This window comes from Mirounga leonina, unplaced genomic scaffold (assembly GCF_011800145.1).
Source record: "Mirounga leonina isolate KUSES-001 unplaced genomic scaffold, KU_Mleo_1.0 Mir_151, whole genome shotgun sequence".
NCBI lineage: Eukaryota > Metazoa > Chordata > Mammalia > Carnivora > Phocidae > Mirounga > Mirounga leonina.
The window spans coordinates 13524425-13543072 of NW_023270377.1; the positions used below are offsets into that span (position 1 = coordinate 13524425).

At 43.7% G+C, this 18648-nt stretch overlaps 1 protein-coding gene across 2 annotated transcripts; it reads left to right on the forward strand.

Annotated features, from left to right (window-relative positions):
• The first annotated feature begins 643 nt into the window (after window positions 1-643).
• FAM124B (family with sequence similarity 124 member B) lies at window positions 644-16525 on the forward strand. Of its 2 annotated transcripts, XM_035007000.1 has the most exons (3): window positions 644-1704; window positions 3089-3125; window positions 14670-14958. In XM_035007000.1, the coding sequence occupies exons 1-3, from the start codon at window positions 973-975 to the stop codon at window positions 14738-14740; spliced, it is 840 nt and encodes a 279-aa protein (XP_034862891.1). In that variant the 5' UTR covers window positions 644-972; the 3' UTR covers window positions 14741-14958. The 2 variants fall into 2 exon arrangements, with proteins under 2 accessions (XP_034862891.1, XP_034862890.1); XM_035006999.1 differs by lacking the exon at window positions 3089-3125 and having other exon boundaries at window positions 14670-16525.
• Window positions 16526-18648: the final 2123 nt, after the last annotated feature.

Here is an 18648-nt window from a genome sequence, read left to right on the forward strand (position 1 = left end):
TCGCTGTGAGACCTTAGGCAAGTTACTTAGCTTTTCTGTTACTTAGCCCTAGGTCATTCATCAGTCATCTGGGGATAAATAGTCTTTTCTTCATAGGTTTGTTGCAGGATTAAATTTATGTAAAGTTTTAGAACTTTAGAGCTGCCTAGTAGATCCTTAATAGATCTAAGAAATCATACTGTCCCTATTGGGAAGCTCTCACTCTTCCTATAGAATCAGCATGAATAAAGGGGGACTTTTTTTCTGCAACATCTTTTTAAAATTTTTTTGCAACATTTCAGTACATACACTCAGTCTTTGCATCAGAGCAAATCATTTTCAGTGAACACTCAGTATTATTTAGATACGGTATCGTCTCTCCAATGCCCTAGCATCAGTTGTCCGGTAACAAAATAAAAAGACAAAGGGGGAAAAAATCCTGGCAAGGGGACAAGTTTCGAGAATTGTTTGAAAGCAGTCATTGTATTCAGGTGGCCTGGCAGGCTACTGTAAACAGGGTGAGATGTAAGGAGGAAATCAGAACCCATTGTGGGCCCATAAAATGGATGTCTTTTCAACTAAACAGATTGCTATCAGCCTAACAGAGCCGACTCATGTTCCTCTTTGCCTGGTCATTTCCTTTACTGAGTATCCGTAAGAACCACCCACTTGGGTGTTTCTCAGGATTATAGGTTTTTAGGTCAAAAAAGAAACCCGGGGGAGTGCCTGGACAAGCCCAAGGCGCAGTTACATTGTGCACGAGCTGGATGACATTGACCCCAAGGCTGTTGTGCCCCAGTTTGTGTGGATGGTCAGGCTGTGTGGCTGCCGGCAGCTAGGGGCCCAGGTTAGGAGCTTTGCTCTGAAGTGGCTGCAGGTTTCCTGGTGGGCTGAAGACTCCATGGGAGAACCGCCCGCTTCTTCCTTCACTGCAGAAGCTTGACCGGTGGACCCTCCACGCCTGCTTCCTTTGTCCTCCTCGGGCAGTCCGGAATGGACGGGACACCAGAGCCTCTGGCCATGACCGTCCACCTGCTCGCCAACTCTGGGCATGGCTCGCTTCTGCAGCAAACTCTGGATCAGCTCCTGGACTGCATTTGCCCAGACGTGCGTCCCTTTCTGGTGTCAGAGCGGGTCAGTCCAGTGAAATACTATGACAAGTGCCACTGCAAGCGCTCACGGTTCCCGGGGATGTCTGTGTTGCTCTTCCTGCACGAGAGCCTGGGAGAGGAGCGGCTCTTTCGGGTTCTTGACTCCCTCCAGCGCTGGCCATGGCACTGCTACCCCGCCCCGAGCGCTCAGGGGGGGCCGTGTCCCTACGTCCTTGCCAACCAGGAGTTCTACAGTGTGGACAGCCAGATGCCCGTCTGGGGTGTGAGGCAGGTGCACTGTGGCTCCGAGGTCCTGAGGGTGACACTCTACTGCAGTTTTGATAACTACGAGGATGCCATCAGACTCTATGAGTTGATCCTGCAGAAGGAAGCCACCGTGCAGAAAAGCAACTTCTGTGTCTTCGTGCTCCATGCCACTGAGAGCTTCGCTCTGCAGCTCTCCCTGGTGCAGCTGCCCCTTGGAATGTCAGTGGACCCCAAAGAATCTTCTGTGCTGCAGTTCAAGGTTCAAGAGATAGGCCAGTTAGTACCTCTCCTACCCCATCCGTGCGTCCCCATCAGCCGCACCAGGTGGCAGACACAGGACTACGATGGCAATAAGATCCTGCTTCAGGTATTCCGGTTTTGCCTCTGATCTTTGTAGACACACATGGAACTGTGTGATTTTACCTCTGCGATGGGCCTTCGTGACGATTTAATGCAGTGGTTCTCATCCTTGCTTGCACATCAGAATCCCTGGGGAGCTTGCAAAAATTCCCATGCCACGCTTGCACCCCGGGCCAGTTAGGCCAGCATCTCCAGGGGTGCCTTGGATGACTCAAATAAGTAGTGTCAGGGTCGAGAGTCACTGACCTAATAAAATCCCCTCATCTGACAGATAATGGAGTTCATGCTCCATGAGCTTGTAGCTTATGCAAGTGGTTTGAGGTAGAATCCGACGACACCCCATTTCTCAGATTGTCCTTTAAAACTGTATGCAAATACTTTGCCCACACTTTGGGGTTTGGGAATAGTTAAGCTCTTTCCATCTGACCTAAGGAAGCTGAAGTTGTAATTATGGTTGGGATTGTTAATTTTGTAGTCCTGTTGACTTCATTTTTTTTTTTTTTCCTGTTGACTTAATGTGTAAGCAGCTTGGATCACTGTCAATTTTTCCCCAAATCAAGTTAGATGGTTAGAATGCCTTTAAAAAAGAAAACCTGGATATGAAAGCCTTCTTTTGTAAGCATCCCATTTAAGCCACGCTCAATCATGATCACTACCGTAATGTGTCGTCTCCCGTGGAGTGTTCTGTGGCTGTTGAGCCTTGTACCCAGTAGCTGCCTGGCTTAGCCTTGATTCCTTCATTAGCACAATGGAGGTGATATTAACATCTTCCTAAAGTGTGGGTTGTTATCCACACGAGATGATGTCATGCTTCAAGTGCTTAAGACAGTGCCCAGAATGCAATTTTAGCTATTATTATCTGTTATGGCCTAGACTAAGTGTTATTACATTGATTACTTTATTTAATTCTTACAACAACCTAGGAAGTTTCTGTGGCTTTTACTTAACTCAGCAATTACCAAGGCATCTAAAGTTTCTCCTTCAGCCTTGGTTAATCTCCCACATTTAAAATCAACCTCACTGTCAAACAAACATTGAGTATGTGTGTGCAGCAGGGGGCACATTTTTAACTGTTCCTATTTTTAAGATCAACCCGACCAACTTGGATCAGATGCTCTTCTCTAAACCAATTGCTGCATCCAAGGGAATGGGATTCGTGTGGGTTGGTGTAGTTCTGAGGCAGAGGCTCTGCTCTCCACACTTGGATTGTCTGTGGAGTCAGACCCTCCTGGGACTCCCAGGGGAGAGTAAGGACCCCCAGTGAAGATCAGTAGGGAAACAAATGCGGGGTGGCCCAGATGACGGATGTTGACCAAAAGAAAGAAAATAATACCTATTCAAGGGAAAACCATAACCACCAATTAACCTCTCCACAAATAACCTTTCCTCAGGGCTGGAACGGACACACGTGTGGGCGTGCTAGACATGGTGAGGGCGCACGATGGACAAAGCTTCCTGAGGAGCGATACCTGGGCCTGCTGAGGCTGGACAGCCCAGAAGGAAGTAGCCAGATGGAGAAGGGAGGAAGGTGTTCCAAAGAGGAGAGACAGTGGGTGACCTTGTGTGGTGTGACATTCTCTTAGCGGGGCATGTTCAGAAAACTGCCTGAGGTTCCATGTGGCTGGGGTGGAAAGAGGGGGTCAGGGGAAGAAGAGGAGCAGGTGGGTGGAGACCACATCATCAGGAATATGGTCAGTCACTGGAAGGTAAGCACCATGAGGGCAGGCAGCTCTTTCCCCACTTTTGTATTCCCGGTCCCTAGAACAGTATCTGGCGCACGGGAGTAAATACATTCTTGTGTGAATGAACCAGACCCTTGCTAAGAGCTTCTGTTTTATCCTTACTGAAATCAGTGGTCACTGATGGGACCTGTGAGTGGTACTGACATGTATAATTTGTTATGAGGCTCAAAAAAGAGAATATAAATGAGGTGCTCTGTAAAGTAGAAGCTGTAGGAGATCACGCAGAAGCAATGTGATTATTGTCTACGTAAGAAGCCACTGGCTGTCTCGCCAGATGCACACAGCGAACAGTTCCTTCCCCACATGACCTCCTGTCCATGCAGACAGTCTGATGCTTCTCAGAGTCTCAGAGTTTTGAGTAAGAAAACCCATAATGGAAGTGTGAGGTTAAATATGAACTATAGTTCGGGGGTAGACTTAACAGATTTGGAAATGAATTAGATGTAGGGGTCAAAAAGACGGAGGTGATGATAAGTCTGGACACATTGGGTTTGAGATGCTTGCAGGTCATTTGGGTGAAGATACTCCGAATCAGGTGGCCTCTGAGAGCTAGAGCTTGGACTAGGGACATAGGCTGGGGTGATGGTTGAAGCCCTGGGAAGAAGTGTTGTTATCAAGGAAGAGAGCATAGAAAGAGAAGAGATGAAGGCAGAACCTACAAAATGTCCACACTCCAGGAGTGGGGAAAGAGAAGAATGAGTGCAGCAATGGGAGAAGGAGCAGCCAGAAAACAGGTGAAGATCATGATGTCATGACCAGTAATGCACTTGGTGGCATGCCATAGTCCCTAAGATGCGATTTCTCAGGTACGCTAGAACACGCCCCTAAGGCTCTTTCAACCTGCTCTCCTCACCAGGCCATTGGTCTCTGGTGGTGTTGCCAATAACTCCCAGGAGATTGGCTAATGCTGCAGGCCAGCTCGCCTTCACTGGTAACCACGGCCACCACCCTGCACTTATGGGCATGTCCTTGCCAACGTCTCCACAACGCTACCGAAACCAGGCTGTAATTTTCAGCAAGATCTTTCTGAAAATTTGAGGATAAAGGGGAAAACAAGAAAACGTTCTTTACAGGGAGGATAACTTATAAGACTTCTGGGTCTGGGTGTCACCATTCAGAGCTCCTTGGCCGGGACGTGACCTTGAGATCCTTCCCCAGGTCTCCTCCTTGTGTTCTCCACACCCGTCACCAGGAGGTGCTCCAGGCCAAGGATACAGCAAGAACGGGGAGGTTCTCTCTTAGCCCCTTGAGGGTCCACCTTCCAGGTCTTTCTTGACAAGGGTTGACTGCTTCCCAAGATGAATGAAATGGGAAAGTTCACACGCATCTCCGCCTCCTGTCCCACAGTGGTGGTGTCTTGTTCATAGACCTGGACGAGGGGCTCAGTTGCACTGATATATGAACCCAACATCAGTACAACCCAGGATACTGAGTCTCAACAACAGACTCTGGTCATCAGCCATCCTTTCTGGCAGCTCTTCCCAGTTTATTCTGCTGAATGCGCTGGAACTCATGCCTGCATACCCTTCCTCCAGTCTGCGGGCTCACCTCTGAATCCTTTACAATTAGTACTTGAGTTAGAATCCACACAGCTCTCCAAGAACCAGCTTTTGATTTCATTGATTTGATTTCATTGATTTTCTCTACTGATTTCCTATTTTCAATTTCCTTGATTTCTGCTCTAATTCTGATTATCTTTTCTTCTGCTTACTTCAGATTTTTTAAAAAGATTTTATTTATTTATTTGAGAGAGAGAGACTGCGCATGTGAGTGTGGGGAGGAGCAGAGAGAGGGACAAGCAGACTCTGAGCTGAGTGGAGAGCCTGACGCGGGGCTCGATCTCATGACCCTCATATCATGACCTGAGCCTAAATCAAGAGTCCGATGCTCAACTGACTAAGCCACCCAGGTGCCCCACTCTTGTCTTTTTTTTTTTTTTTTTCTGATGTCTTTTAGGATTTGTTCTTTATCTTCGATTTTTGTAGTTTGGAAAACGATGTGTCTAGGTGAAGCTTTTGCAGAATTTTTGTGCTTGGTGTTCTCTGAGCTTCCTGGATTTGTGGTTTGGTTTCTGACATTAATTTGGGGAACATTTTCAGTCATTGTTATTTCAAATATTTCTTCTGTTCTTTTCTCTCTTTCTTGCCTTCTGGTCTGCCTACTCTGCATCTGTTACACTTTTGGTAGCTGTCTCACAGTCCTTGGATATTCTGTTCTAGTTTTTTGTCTTTGTTCTCTTCAATTTTTAATTTTGAAATTTTCTTCTGAGGTGCTCTCAAGCTCAGGATTCTTTCCTCAGCTATGTCCAGTCTACTAGTAAGCCCATCAAAGGCATTCTTGATTTCTATTACAGCGTGTGTGTGGTTTTTTTTAAATCTCTAGTGTTTCTTTCTGTTCTTTCTTAGTGTTTCTATCTCTGTTAATATTGCCCATCTGTTCTTGCATGCTGTTTACTTTATCCATTAGAGCTCTTAGTACATTAATCATAGCTATTTCAAATTCCTGGCATGATAATTCCAACAACTCGGCCATGCCTGGTTCTGATGCTTACTCTGTCTCTTCAAATTGTGTTTTTTTACCTTTTAGTATGCCTTGTATTTTGTTTTGTTTTTGTTTTTGTTAGCTAGACATGATGTAGCATGTTAAAGGAACTGCTGAGGGGCGCCTGGGTGGCTCAGTTGTTTGGGCGGCTGCCTTCGGCTCAGGTCATGATCCTGGAGTCCCGGGATCGAGTCCCGCATTGGGCTCCCTGCTCGGCGGGGAGTCTGCCTCTCCCTCTGACTCTCCCCCTCTCATGCTCTCTATCACTATCTCTCTCAATAAATAAATAAATAAATCTTTAAAAAAAAAAAAGGAACTGCTGAAAATAGGCCTTTTGTAATGTGGTGGTGAGGAGTTGGGGAAGGGGAAGCATTATATGATTAGATTGCACACAGTCTTTTAGTGAGTTTATGCCTAGGACTGTGAATTCACAAGTATTTTTAATTTTTTTCTCCCTCCTTTGGCAGGAGAGGATGGCTAGAATGGGCTGGAATTGAATATTTCCCTTCCCCCAGGTCAGTCAGGCTCAGGTGAGCTTCTGCTTAACTAGTTTTCTCTGAGAGCAGGCCTTTTAATAACACAGTTTTCTAGCATGTTTAAAAGTGGTGCTTTTTCTCCTTCCCTTCCAGAAGCACAAAGAGATTTATCTGCGATATTTATTGTGAGCATCTGGTCAAGCTCCTGGAGGGAAATCTCACAAGCTTGCGGGGCCCCTCTATGACTGGGTCCCCCTGGAGTTTTTAACCCTCAGAGTTGTCTGCACTGAACCTTCCACCATTCCTCACAGTTGAGGTTTTCCTCACCTGGCACTGGTTCTTGCTGTGGCTTCCACTTATGAGTCTCCTCTCCGAGAAGCTGTGATTCCCTGTATTTGTCTGTTGTCTCTCTAGTCTTGGAGGCTGCTATTTGCCCTGCGTGCTCCCCTCTCGTACAGATTCTGGGAGAATTTTTGCTCTAAGGCCACCAGCATCAGTAGATGTTGACCGCCCCTCCCTCGAAAGTCTCTCCTTTGTGGGCTTCCATAACCCAGCTCTTTAACTAAGCAGTTTGTCTTCCCTGGCTGTCCCTTTGCTGTTTTTTCCCAAGGACTCACCTCTTTATTCTTGTCCCTGAATCAGGTTTGCTCACCCATGGTGGCATTGACGTCTTGGCCTAGATGATTCTTTGTCGTGGAGGACTGTCCTGTGCATTGCTGATGTTGGCTGTATTGTGGGCTCTAGATGCCGGTAGCAACGACCCCTGTACCCCAGTTGTGACAACCAAAATGCCTCCAGACCTTGTCAAGTGCCTCTGGGGGGTGAAGTTTCCCCCAGTTGAGAACTGCTGTCCTTGACTAAAAGTTTCCCTAAGATTAAGAAATATAGATCATCCTGTGGATTTAATATCATCTTTGTTCTCCTTACTTGTATCTCTAGCTCTTGAGCTTTAGCTTATTTATTTATTTACTTATTTAGCTTATTTCCAGCTTCCTGTAAGACGATTTGAACATAATGCCTCATCCTCATCTTACATTCAGTCCAAGCAAAACCTAAGTCACCATCTCCCCCATCTTCTCCAGCTCTGGTCACTCTCTCTCCATTTGCTCTGGTTTTTGTCACTATTAAAGCCTCTTTTTCCAGAAGCTGCACATTCAATCACACCCAACTGTTGTAGTTTTCCTCTGGGGTCATTCCTCTTCTCCCTTCTTTCAGCCTGCATAGTTTTAAGTATGCATTATTATTATTATGACATTCTAGCTCTTCACTCTAGCTCCAGGCATCCTATTTTATCCAGCACATCACAGATGAATATATTTTTAAATGACTGCTACATTTATGGCTATCCCAACTTTCTTTCCAGAACTCTAGGCTCATTCCTGCACCCAGGTATTTTGTTTATTGTCATAAAATACACATAACATAAAATTTGTCACTTGAACCATTTTTAAGTGTTGGGTTCAGTGCCATTAAGTCCATTTACAATGTTGCACAACCATCACCGTAGTCTGTTTCCAGAACTTCTTCATCACACCAACTAAAAGCTTTGTACCTATTACAACATAATCCACTATTCTCTCCTCTCCCCAGTCCCTGGTAACCTCTATTCTTCTTTCTGTCCCTGTAAATTTTCCTATCCTAGGCACCTCCCATGTGTGAAATCATATAATATTTGCCCTTACGTCTGGCTTAGTTCACTCAGTATAATGTTTTCAAGATTCATCCATGTAGCATGTGTCAGAATTTCATTCCTGTTTAGGTTGAAAATGTTGCATTTTATGGATATCTGCATCTATGTATTGCCTAAGCTGTTCCTTGTCCAGAGATGTCTTTCTCTTCCTCTTTACTTTTCCATCCTTCAAGGCTCTGCTCAAATAGCAATTTCTCTATGAAATCTGCCATGAAGCTCAAGTGCACATTCACTCCCATTTGGTGTATGTTTTACATGGAAATTTTGTAACACACGACTGATTACACATTTTCTTGTTGTTGCACCATATAATTTTGGAGTTTATGACTCTCTACCTCTTTTCAGTATTTTGTTGTAAATGGTCTATTTCCAGTAGACTAGTAGGTAGACAGCTGTTTCTGAAGCATGGATTGATTGACTGCTTGTTTTCAGGAAATAAGTCTGTCTCTTCCGAAAAGGTATATATTCCAGAAGCTAGTGTGGTGTAAGCAAGCGTGTGGTTCTTTTCATTTTATCAACAGACATTTACTAAATTCGTCCTTATGTTCTTCATTAGCCTTTGAAAAATGAAAGAACATAGTCTCTCATGAAGAAAGTAATTAATTTTCTTCTGTAGCATTTCTTGAGGGTCCTTTCTCATTTCCGAATCTCTCAGCTGTGCACACTTGGACTCTATTCCTCCCTCTTTGTTCCTTTCTTTGTTTCTTTTCCATTATCCATCCCCACCCTAATGTACCCCACATAGCCACACACACACACACACACACACATACACACACACACACACTCCAATCCCTGCTCTTCTTCTCACTCAATACTTGGGTTTATGCTGCCCTGAAAAAAAAAATACTTGGAGGCATTGCTTAGAAGGTTTTCACTCTTACAGAAAAGCAGGTTAACATCAGTGGCTTTGGTTAATCAGTTGAAGTACCATTAATTTACAGATCAGTTAATTGGAAGGGACTGGTTTCAACTCTTAGGTAAGCAAGTTTGGCATTGTTTTTGGGTTTCTTATTATCTGTATAATTTGTTTCCATTTAATTTTTTTCTCAGTGCAGGAAAAATTCTCTTTTGCTATCTCTTGCAATCACTTCTGGTAAGAGACAATATTATTTTCCCTTCATGATGTGACTCTGTTCTTAAACAGCTTCATCATTTTTCAGTGATGTATATTCTCTTGTTTCTCAGTGTTTAGTCATATGAGTGACAAATGATCTTTCTATTCATCAAGATAACTGCTAACATTCCCTGAAACTTGAAAAAGCTAGCTCTCAATTTGTAACATTTTACAAATATTTCTTGGAAAGATGAGCTCTAAATGATCAGAATTCCTACAAAATGCATTTCATTCTATTTTTGGCAAGAAGCCTTCTTCTCCCTCAAGGGATTTCTCTCAATCACTCAGCATTATGTTTCTCCTAGAAATTTTTCACTCTAACTGCACACATCTGCATTTCTACATTAATTGTGTTGAACTCATTTGTGCTATGTGATCTAAAGATCTTAGACCTCTCTTTAAGAAAGACAAGTTGACATTTCATTCTCTTAAAAAGTTTGCAGAAATGGCCAACCATATAATGAAAGCCTTTTTAAATTTTTTCGATAAGACTTTATATCTACTTAATGTCAAATAATTAGGGACCCAATACAGAGATTCTGCATTTCCATACATTTCTACATGTAAAAATTTATATTTCTTTTTTTAAAGATTTTATTTATTTATTTATTTATTTATTTATTTATTTATTTATTTATTTTATTTATTTGACAGAGAGAGAGAGAGAGATAGTGAGAGCAAGAACACGAGCAGGGGTAATGGGAGAGGGAGAAGCAGGCTTCCTGCCGAGCAGGACCCTGGATCATGACCTGAGCCGAAGGCAGAGGCTTAATGGCTGAGCCACCCAGGCGCCCCAAAACTTATATTTTCTTAGGTGCTAAGCTTTACTTATGTATCCGAAAGACATCTAGTGATTACTTAGCACATGCTAGGCACTATGTTAGGTATTGGAGATATAACAATGAAGAAGGTGAATATAATCCTTCTCCCAGATGGCAAGTTTAGAGGAAGATACAGATGAGTAAGTGTGCAGGTGCATAACAGTGTGGTAACTACTATGATATGGTGGTAGAGGCTGCTAGAAGAGCTAGTAACAATACTAATTACAATGACAAATACCAACTCATATTTAGCACTACTATGTCTCGGACACTGTTATCATGTAATCCTTTCAACGGCTCTATGATGGTACTTACGATCATCTCCTTTTATAGATGAAGAAACTGAGGCATAGGAAGATTAGGTAATTTGTCTAAAGTGCAACAACTAATAAGTGGCAGAGCCAATATTTAGGGGACCTACCCCAGATTCAGTGATATCAAGAAAGCTTCCAAGAGGAAATGATGTAGAAGCTGGAGTTGGCCATGGGTTTTTAGGAAAAAGGGTTAGAAGAGACATATCCCAGATGGAGGAAATAATATCCACAAACACGGGCACCGGGAAAGAGCAAATAATATCCAAGAAGTTCAATTTTGGCAAGCAGAGGCTGAAGGGGAGGAAGTGGTGAATGACCAGGCTGGAGGAAGAAGGGGCAGACTGTGCGGGGGTGTGATAAGACATATTGAAGGACTTAGATTTTTACCTCAAGAAGAGTAGGGTGCCATCAGAAGCAGGAGGGTGACATGATGAAAATTGTTTTTGAAGCTCCCCTTGTAATGGAGTGGAGAAGGGACTAGAAGGAGGTAAGAGTGTCCATGGGGGGGCGCCTGGGTGGCTCAGTTGTTAAGCATCTGCCTTTGGCTCAGGTCATGATCCCAGGATCCTGGGATCGAGCCCCGCATCAGGCTCCCTGCTCGGCAGAGAGCATGCTTCTCCCTCTCCCACTCCCCCTGTTTGTGTTCCCTCTCTCGCTGTCTCTCTCCCTCCGTCAAATAAATAAATAAAATCTTAAAAAAAAAAAAAAAGAGCGTCCATGGGGGCCCCATCACCATATGACCATTGCAACAATTCAGACAAGAGATGGAGAGAGTCTGATCTAGGGTTAATGGCATTGTACATGGAGAGACAGGAAGATCTGAGAGATCTCTAGGAGGCAGAGTCCATGAGAATGGATGACATGCGGATGAAGAAGGGAAAGTGATGCTCTTGCTTGACTAACATGGGGCTAAAGTGTTCGAAGAAAGGAAAAAGACTAAACAGAACAGAATTAGCATGAGCAGGAAAATGAGTTCATTCTGGATATGTTGCGTTTGAGTAGTTGGTGACTGGAAGACAGTTGGATAGATAAGTATGAGGCTTAAAAGACAGATCTGAACTGTAGTTATGCTTTTGGGAGCCTTCATCATTTAGATAGTAATTGAGGCATGGGTGTCCCTGAGATTGCCCTGGGAGGGTGTGTAAAGAGAAGAGGACCCAGGTCAGCACTGAAGAAACACAACATATAATGAACTGACAGGGGAAGAGCCTCCTTCAATGGAAACTGAGAAGGGATGGATGGAAAGGGAGGAGAAAATCCAGAAGAATGTGTTGACATAGAAGCTTAAAAAGAAGAAGACTTCAAATGTAAAGGAGAAAGGTCAGCCTTGAAAACTCAGCCAGAGCTGGGGTAACAATGCATGACAAGGAAGCTGATTGTGGATGATCTTGGCAAGAGCAATTTTAGTGGATTGGTAGGAGGGAGGGTCAGTGCCGTGGGTAGGGGAAATAAGGGGGGGGGAGGTTAGTAGGATAAATGAGTGTGGATGAATTTTATAGAGAGGGTTGGCTGTGAAGGAGAGGAGAGAGAGCGCTGGAGGGGAGAGAGGAGAAGGAATGCATTATTCAAGATAGATTGGAGCAGGTTGAATTGCTGTTGCAAAGGAGAAGGCAGAGCACCAGGAAGAGAGAAAGATTGGAGAAACAAGATAACCACATGGGAGAAAATGAATCATTGATAAGTTGGGGTGGCCAGGAAGGCAGGAGGCGATGGAATTCAGAGTGCAGATAGACTGGTCCCTTTCCTCGTGGAGAGGATGGTGACGTTGCAGGTGTGTTGGGTGGCAGGCTACTGAGGGTTGCTAGCTGATGATGGCTTTTGTTTTCTCTGTAATCTAGATGGTGATACCTTCTGCTGGGGGGTTGGGCAGAGGTTGTGCCACTGAAGGTTTGAGGACAGTTCAGAAGGTTTTAAACAGCTGCCTGTGGCGAAAGGACAGGTGGCTAAGGAAACAGGACTGCGGGGAGACTGGGCAAAGTTGGAAACCACACCGTTATGGTGATGTCACTCTGAACAGTTTGTGCGTTTCTTTGACAAGTTCAAGGCACAAGTTTAGGGGATGTGGGCATGCAGATGGACCTGGATCTGGGAGGTCTTGAGGGAGGCTTTGACAGAAAGGCAATGGTAGAGGGGAGTCGGATGTATTGGGGAGGAAATGGCTGAAGTGATGATCTTTGGACTCCAGTTGATGTGGAAGGAGGTGTGGATGCTGAAAAGCTGATGTAACAGGAGAACTTGAGTGTTGGAGCAGGAAAGAGCACTCATTTTAACTTTATTCCCCCGGAGGTGGAAGGCCCTTGGGAGCTAAGAATAGTTTTTCCATTTTTAAATGGTTGCGGAAAAATTTTCATGACACACGAAAATTGTGCAAAATTGGGTGCCTGGGTGGCTCATTCAGTTAAACGTCTGCCTTTGGCTCAGGTCATGATCCCAGGGTCCTGGAATCGAGCCCTCATCTGGCTCCATGCTCAGTGGGGAGCCTGCTTCTCCATCTCCCTCTGCCACTCCTCCTGCTTGTGCTCTCTCTCTCTCTCTCTGTCAAATAAATAAATAAAAATCTTTAAAAAGAATCGCACAAGACTGAAACTCAGCCACACCCACTTACCGCATTGTCCATGGCTGCTTTGCGGAGAGTCGAGTCATGCCGAGAAAGACCATAGGTCCACAGAGCCTCAGATATTGATTGTATGGCCCTTTACAGAAAATATTTGCCAACTTCGATGCTAAAAGAATTGATGGAAGCAGCTTTTTTGCTTTTTGCAGTTTGGTAACAGTCACTCCACCATTTCTATCAGAGAGAAAATTGAGGGGGGGGGAGGATCCCTTATATAAATAATTTACTCATTTCTAGAACTGCTTTCTTACTGTTCTGATTTCTTCCTTCTTGCCTGGTGAGGTAAATATGTACCATCTTTTTATTTTCTTTTAATAAATTAAAAAAAAATGAGAGCAGTGTTATGTTCACAGCAAAATGGAGCAGGAAGTACAGAGTCCCACACGCTCCTGCCCCTCACAGACGCAGCCTCCCCCACTGTCCGTATCCCACCAGAGTGCTGCCTTTGCTACAGTTGATGAACCTGCATAGACACATCATTATCACCCAAAGTCCATAGTTTACTTAGGGTTCACTCTTGGTGCTGTACATTTTAATGGTTTTGACAAGTGTGTAATGACTTGTATCCCCCGTTGCAGTATCATACAGAGTAGTTTCACTGCCCTAAAAATCCTGGGCTCTGCCTGTTCATCCCTCCCTCCCCTCTAACCCCTAGCAACCACGAGCCTTTTTATGGTCTCCATAGTTTTGCCTTTTCCAGATGTCATATTGTTGGAATCATACAGTATGTAGACTTTTTCAGATGGGCTTAGTAAATGCATTTAAGGTTCTGTTGTACATTCTTTTTGATATTTGGGCCAGGCAGGGGTGGACCCTGGATACCAATTTCTAAGAGCTACTGACAAGATAGAGAAAATTGTCTTTTCCAGAAATCTTCTTGGTGAGAGTGTTGTGTAAGGAGTAGGGGAGGAGGCTCCCAAGAGTCCAAGGATGGAACACGGGCCAGTGAACTCCATTGTGTGGAGGGAGAGAGCAGTTAAATCTAGGGTGGCAGTTCTGCTGAGTAGGGTCTATAAGTTTGAAACCAGCATGGATCTGCTAGGGATTAAGACGCCGCAGGTCCCATATAGGCAGTCCCCCTCCTTTCTTCGATGTTCTTCCACATGCCTCTACATATGGCCTGAACTATAAATAAATGGTCCCCCTAAATTTAAAGAATATTTACTTGAAAGGTGTCTAATTATTAGTCTGCCTGGAGTGCCCACATGTCTTGCAATAGCTCAAGATATATATCATTAGTATGATGTAGAAGGACTTTGGAAGATTGAATTCTTATTCCAATCTTTATCTTTTGGTGGCTTTTGATTTTTGTTCTTATTTTTGCATAGTTGGTAATACATCATTTGCAACAAATAACACCTGTGAACATCTTGGCATCATTTGAACAACACGATCTACGAGAACTGTGTTGCATTTGATTCTCAGATTCTTCTCCTTGTCAAATGTTCTTTTAGGGAGTCTGAGAGAGAGAGATGTTTGGAGCTGATACTGATATATCTCATGATTAGATTGTACTTATTACTTCACTTCAACTGGCTTTATTGAAAGTCTGCTGTGGGCACTGGGTGGCAGAGGATGAATGGGACACAGTCTGTTCTTGGCATTTAGTTAATGGAAAACATCTGCTGAATTTGTTTCTTTTCCCCTTGTCCCTTAGGTCCAGTTGAATACAGGACTTGGTGTCAGGAATGGCGAGCTTTCCTTTCTGAATGGCACCTCGGGAGCTGACACACTTCTCCAGGGCTCCCGGCTGATCTCTGTCTCCCCAAGGAGGACCCTGGAGCCACAATGCCGAAGGAACCGGTCCAGGAGGCTCAAGGTGGGCTCTCTGGAGTGTGCGGAGCCTGCTGAGAGCCCTGTGTCAGACCGTTTTAGTGGCACCTCGTGGAAAAGCCCTGGCTGCTTGTCCCAGGACAAGAGCTCCGCAATGGGCGTCCAGATGCATCTGCCTTCTCCCCACCTCCAACCTGGGGCCAGAAGAAAGGTCCTCAGCCTGCAAGACAGCTTTGGGAAGCTGGAGGCAGAAACAAATGTTGACACGGGGTGCACCGTGGTCAATTCTGGACCCCAACAGTCTTTTCTGAACAGATTTTCAAGGGATGTCCAGACCAGCAACGCACCACCCTGCTTGCCAGACTCCTCCTCAGGGGCAACTGCCTCCAAGAACAATAGAATCTTTAAGGCAAGTACCCATTCTTTGTCACTTGCTGGCCAAAGGGATCTTGGTGCAAGGAAGATAATCTCACAATGTCCCCTTCACCTGCCAGTCCAGGGTGAAGAAAAAGAAGAAGAATTCTTTATATAGCATAAAACAAATGTGGTTTCCTAAAACACAAGATCAGATACAGTGTTCTAGAAACGGAGCACTGACCTAGAATCAGATGGTCTCTTGGTCACGTGATGGGTCCTGAATGTTAGCCACGCACTGATCTGTATTGCTTTTATTTCAAATGTGTATAGTCTAACGGCGCTGTGAAGTATTGTTTATTTGCCATCATGGTCGTGAAGGAACACAGCCAAAGGATAGGGAGAAAGCCCAAGGCCCTGTGTCCCTGGAGACACACTAACCCAGGTGGGTGCGTTGATTTCAGCACCTATCAGGAATAATTGCTTTGTATGCCAGTGAGTCGGATGTGTTATGCAATGCTGATGAGTGGATGTAATTTAGTTTTAATTTTTACTTGGGTTGCATAGCTCATCCCCCTGGACAACATGGACTATTTATTCTTTAGTGTTTTTTAATTTTTATGTGACCTCCTTTGGTAATGAGGCCCTATACACCACATAGCCTCTGGTGATTTTGCCTTTAAAGTTGTTTGCATCTAGAATGAGTTCACATGCGAGGGTTTTGAAAATTACAAACAATTAATTTTTTTTTCCTGTTTAATAAGCAGAAACCCCAGAAGTCAAAAGATAGATGAAAAATGAAAGCGAGGCTCTAGGATTTCCCTGCTCCTCCATTTCTCATTTGTTTCCACACTACTCCAAAGGGGCCAGTGGTTCCCGTTTCTAACCAGAGAGGAGTGTGACATGATTGGATGATTCCAGATCTCTACTTGACGTGGCAGGAAGATTAGATTGGATGGGTTGTTGGAACAGGACTTGCGTTCTTCTGGCCAAGTTTGAATTCCTAAATTTCTTTGCAATACGCATTCATCCATTTATACATTCATTCATTCAGCAAATATTTATTGAGCACATACCTTTGAATAAGACGTTGATGTATGGTCCACATACAATCTGTGGCCATCAAACCCAAAAGATATATATGGTTTCCCAAGTAGAAATCCATTCTATCAACACTTGAGAATATGTTGAAATCTTAACTTAATTCCTCTGGGACCCTTTTCCACAGTTGATTTTCACACTTCCTGCACAAGGCTGTAGTAAGCTGGTGGAGACTGGGCATATTATGATTCTAATTATAACCATAATGGACAAACTCTCATTGCTCATGTGCTGTATTTTTCTGTTGGGTCTAAACACACATTTTAAAAATATCTGAGGTCTCTGTGCTGTCGTTACTTTATAAGGTTATTTGACTCCACGAACTTTATTCTCCAGGACAGATGTTACATAAAATTACAAATGCTGATTTAGCTGGGTCTTGTGGTGACCCTGATACTTAGTATACCCACTTGAGGAGAAGGATGAGTTCAGGCCCAAGGATGAGTCTTAGGGCAGGGACGCCCACTGAGTTTGGGTGCCCTTCTGAGCTTGAAGAACTGAAAAGAAGGAGAGTTGTAAATCGACAAAGACGAGACTTCTACATTGATTTTATTTTTTCTGGGCTCACGACCTCAGTACATTCCCATTCTCATTTTCTTTCTCCCTGCCCCCCAGACTAAAGTTAGATTTTAGGAAGTAGAATGAAGGATTTTGGTCTGATTTTCTAGAATAAGAGTTAAGAAAAATGAAAGTCTTATTTAAATGGAACTATTGAGCTGCCTTGAAAAGCACAGCAGGGGGGCAGTTCTGAAATTTCTTTCCCACTTTTTTTGAGGTAACCTGAATTCTTTAACATAATACATGGGTGAGACTGTAAGTACATGGAAATTATGAAGAATACTGGAAAATGTGAAGGAGTACCTTACAAAATTGACTTGTAAAATAATACACTCTTAAAATGGCACTGATTCTACCCCACTACACAGCAATCCAATTTACAACATGGTGGGATGGACGGTCCAATGGGCCAGGGTGCCAAAGGCCCTGCTTTTGGCCTCAGCCTTTAAATTTACTACTTATGGGACCTTGAACTGTCAGTGTCCTTGATCCTCTGTTGCCTTTCCTATTGTAACAAAATGTTGTTAAGAGAATCAAGATGATGCATATGAAAGCATTTGGATATTATTAAGCCTTATAAATATGTGAGATAGTATTATTATTATAAATGGTCCTTCAGACCCATGGTTTTTTTAAATGTCATGCCAACAGGAGGTTTTTTGTTTTTTGTTTTTTTTTGGTTTTTTTAGAAACAACTTTTAGTAAGATCAATGATTCAATTAAAAAAAAACAGCTCTGTAAGAATTTTTGCTATGTGTGCCATTTATTTATGTTCACATATCTAGGAGGGAAATTATGGATGGAAAGAACCAATATATCCTACAGTTCAAAAGAGATTGTATGTAACAGGAATAAGCTATGAACTAGTTTAATCCAATTTATCAAGTTAGCCAGACTCTTTACTTACTTATGCTGTATTTTTTTTAAAGATTTTATTTATTTATTTGACAGAGAGAGACACAGCGAAAGAGGGAACTCAAGCAGGGGAAGTGGGAGAGGGAGAAGCAGACTTCCCGCTGAGCAGGGAGCCTGATGGGGGCCTCGATCCCAGGACCCTGGGACCATGACCTGGGCTGAAGGCAGATGCTTAACTACTGAGCTACCCCGGTGCCCCTTTATGCTGTATTTAAAATATAAAACATATCACTTTTTAAATCAGAGGGACTCTTGATAGAGTACTTTATATGTCTTTATAGGTACACTAAAAATCAGTTGCATTGCAGTTGTTTGGCTATTTTTAACCTTATTAATAGTATATCATACTTTTCAAGTGTTATTTGGACATTGCTAAACATTAACAGAAATGATAGCATTTGGAAACTTTCAAATGTGTTTGTCTATTAGGGAAAGTAGAGCTGGGGGTTTGGGGTTGGGAGGGGGAAGGGCGGAACACCCCTCGATTTACAAAAGGAGGTGGGACAGGAGCCTTGGCTGCTCCCCAATCCACCCTCTGCTCTGACGGGACTTTGTAGAGGCAGTCTGGTCCTTCCATGGCCCCAACACTCTGCTCACCCCTTTTCCTTACTTCTGGAGAGAGTCGGGGAAAGGGGAAGGGAAGCCAAAGAGAAGAGAATGGAGCCCATTTTCTGTTGATTAGAAACTCCTAAATTTCACCTCCGTGTTATAAAACCTATTCAGAAATTCCTGAGTTAACTTAATACTGTCTAACTTTCTTGAATCTTCTCTAAGCCCTCATGCTTGGGCTTTCTCTCCCTTTTCCTTCCTTCTTTCCTTCCCTCTCCTTTCCCTGCCCCTTTTGTTCCTCCTTTCCTTTCCTTTCCTTTCCTTTCCTTTCCTTTCCTTTCCTTTCCTTTCCTTTCCTTTCCTTTCCTTTCCTTTCCTTTCCTTTC